This window comes from Olea europaea, unplaced genomic scaffold (genome assembly GCF_002742605.1).
Source record: "Olea europaea var. sylvestris unplaced genomic scaffold, O_europaea_v1 scaffold1965, whole genome shotgun sequence".
NCBI classification, from domain to species: Eukaryota; Viridiplantae; Streptophyta; class Magnoliopsida; order Lamiales; family Oleaceae; genus Olea; species Olea europaea.
In genome coordinates, this window is record NW_019237499.1 from 69,065 (window position 1) to 72,392 (window position 3,328).

The following is a 3,328-nucleotide window of genomic DNA, read 5'->3' on the forward strand; positions in this document are numbered from 1 at the left end:
AAAAAAAAAAATTGACCCGACCTGACCACCCATAACTACTACCGGGTCTATAGTTAGTTAATTAATTAATATTAATCCATAAATAGTTAATTTTCCTTGCCCGCTCTTTCCTTCAACTTTCTTTCTGATTCCCAAATTCCCAATTTCTGAAATCAAACAAAATAAAAATGACTCCACGCACCCTTCCAATCCTCAAACGCATCCTCTCCTCCCCCACGACCGCCACTCGATCCGTCACCTACATGCCCAGACCTGGCGATGGAAATCCGAGACCCGTTACTTTAATTCCCGGAGACGGTGTCGGCCCACTCGTCACCGGCGCTGTCGAGCAGATCATGGAGGCCATGCATGCCCCTGTCTACTTCCAGAAGTACGAGGTCCATGGAGACGCCAAGAGTGTGCCTCCCGAGGTGATCGACTCGATTAAGAAGAACAAGGTCTGTCTTAAAGGAGGGTTGAAGACTCCTGTCGGCGGAGGTGTTAGCTCTTTGAACGTGCTTTTGAGGAAAGAGCTTGATCTCTATGCATCGCTTGTTCACTGCTTTAATCTGCAGGGGCTCCCAACGCGCCACCAGGATGTGGATATTGTCGTGATTCGGGAGAATACTGAAGGAGAATACTCGGGGCTTGAGCACGAGGTTGTTCCCGGTGTTGTTGAGAGCCTCAAGGTAGTGTCAATTTTGTGTTTTATGTAACATTTATTTTGATACTGGACCTATTTTCTGTAAATTCAAGATTACGATTATGAATTGTTGGGTTTGCCATCCACGTGGAACACTCATAAACCCGTGTTCAAACCTTTTAGTAATATCTGTTTATAGAGTGTTGCAATTATGTTTGTGAATTAACTCGCATTATGTTCTGTTATTTGCTAGGAAGTTCATGACGAAAAGGGCAAGACTATAATTAGAAAAAAATTAATGATATTTTTGCACTGAGTTTAACTGGAATTTTATTTGGATTTTTGTCTATGAAATGAAAACGAATTTTTGAGGTGTGAAAGATTAGGACAAGTATTTGTATGCAGGGATAAATTTCTCTTTAGCATTCAAATGATGATCGTATAAGTTTAAGATCCAGTTTTCAAAATGATGCAAGCTGTGTGTGCATCTCATATCACTCTCTGCAATGAACTTGATTAATGATTTCTTAGCTGCAAAAATAATAATGGATTTCAAGGCTTAATGCATGTTGAATATAGGACAATCTATAAGCTACTTCCGGGGTTTTGAGTTTATGTTGCAGACTTACAAGCAGCAAAGTGGAATTGGAACTTTATAACTTGAATTAGTAAAAAATCTATTCAACTTTTGTAAGTCCGATCTCCAGTCTCCACAACTCAATTCAAATTCTATTGAATAGTCAATCTTGCTTGAACTGTGCTGTTTATTGTGGTAATTGTAGTATTTCACGTACCATGTTGTAAGCAACTTCTTGATGAACTTTATGTTCTCTTTAAAATACTTATCAGGCATACTTTCAATCACTATAATGTGGTACTTTTATTTTACTCATCTTCTTTTCTGAATTAACCATTTTAAAGTGCAATTACGGAATATTTCTATTGATTCATGTATGATACATCACATAATTTAAAGGGAAGTATCTAAAGTTGGTTGGCTGATTAAAGTTGTTGGGACCACATTATTCTACTTACATTATTGCTGCTTCTTAATCCTTTTTGTGGAATTTTTAAATTCTCCAATGAATAAGTGTTTTTTCACTTGTAATCTCTCTCGAATTTTATGTCGACTTGCTTGCCTATTTTTTCCCTAATTTAGCCACATTGCTAGGTGATTACAAAGTTCTGTTCAGAACGTATTGCAAAATATGCCTTTGAGTATTCCTATCTGAATAATCGGAAGAAAGTGACTGCAGTGCATAAAGCAAACATAATGAAACTTGCAGATGGTCAGTTTTTAGAATCCTGCCGTGAAGTTGCTAGCAAGTACCCCAGTATCCAGTACAGTGAAATGATTGTGGATAACTGTTCTATGCAACTTGTTTCAAAGCCAGAGCAATTTGATGTTATGGTAAGGGACAATGGCAATCTACTTTTCAGTTCATTTACTCACTGGAGGGTTCTTCTCCACTTGATGTTACTTTTAAATTAATTAATTGTCTTGAGCTCGTCTTCTCTCAGTTTGTGTCGGTTTTTTATTAATTCAGATATCGAAAGATATCGTTTTCACTATTAAACAGGACTAAAAATGATGATGAATTTTGTTTCTTAATACCCATTCTACCAATTTTTCATGTTAGGACTGAAAAAGAGAAAATGCTAATTAAAGATGTAGTTAAGTGAATCAATCTGTTGATCCGCTGTTGACGATGGGTTAATGAGATACTGGCAAAGGTGCACATGAGTAACATTCATTGCTGTTTGATTGGTCTTTAGAATTTGCTTGAAGAACATCACGAGCTTATTTTCTCAGCTCTGTTGACAAATGTGGACGAACGTCTACACAATCAGCCTTAGAGAGTTCATTGCCCATTTGTTAGCCTATAGTCTATAAATTGTTGATTCTTTTTCCTTTTATTTTTTATTTTTTTGGACGAAGTATAAATGATCACTGATGGTGCATGTGAAGAAAGAAACTAGAGACCACTGATGGATTGAACATTCAAATCCGACCCATATGCCAGTCTTGGTTGGAAGTAGGATACTTATCTACATTTCCATATTGAATTTCTAGAAGTACATGGTTGAGCTGAGCATCCACGGTTATGATGCCAACACCATTTGATGTGTTTGAACTCCTGTAAAGACACGTAAGTCTAGGTGAGTTTAAAGGATGGTGGACTACTCAACTTTTAACTCTTTCTTTTAGTTTTGAAGTTCGTGTATGTAAACTAATACGAGTCTGAGAGCTAATTTGAGAAAGAAGATATGATGCCTTATGGTCATGGACATACTGGGACTAACTGTACTGTGAATGAGGGATTTTTAGTTCTAATTACAACTTCTCACCATTAACACTTGTATACCAAAATTAGGAAATTGAGTTATGTGTCAACTCGAGTGCATCTTGGTGCCTGGGTGCATATTTTGCCCTTAACTACTATGGAAAAACTAAGCTATGTTGTTATATCGTAGAGTACATATTTAAGTATCACAGATGCTATGGTTCTATAAGTCTTTCACAATGAACTTTTATTGTCCTCCCCATTCAATTTCTGCCCTTGAATTAGAGCATATTTTACAGGTAACTCCTAATCTTTATGGTAATCTGGTCTCAAATACTGCTGCTGGTATTGCTGGAGGTACTGGTGTCATGCCTGGAGGTATGTATATATTATAAGCAACTTTGAGAACTCACAACTTTTT

General features: G+C 37.0%; 1 protein-coding gene across 2 annotated transcripts; it reads left to right on the forward strand.

The window, feature by feature from the left end:
- Positions 1-91: 91 nt before the first annotated feature.
- On the forward strand, positions 92-3,322 carry LOC111379282 (isocitrate dehydrogenase [NAD] regulatory subunit 1, mitochondrial-like). Of its 2 annotated transcripts, none has more exons than XM_023002639.1 (3): positions 92-668; positions 1,794-2,033; positions 3,207-3,322. In XM_023002639.1, exons 1-3 carry the CDS (start codon positions 168-170, stop codon positions 3,300-3,302), a joined length of 837 nt encoding a protein of 278 aa, XP_022858407.1. In that variant the 5' UTR covers positions 92-167; the 3' UTR covers positions 3,303-3,322. The 2 variants fall into 2 exon arrangements, with proteins under 2 accessions (XP_022858407.1, XP_022858408.1); XM_023002640.1 differs by having other exon boundaries at positions 1,806-2,033.
- Positions 3,323-3,328: the final 6 nt, after the last annotated feature.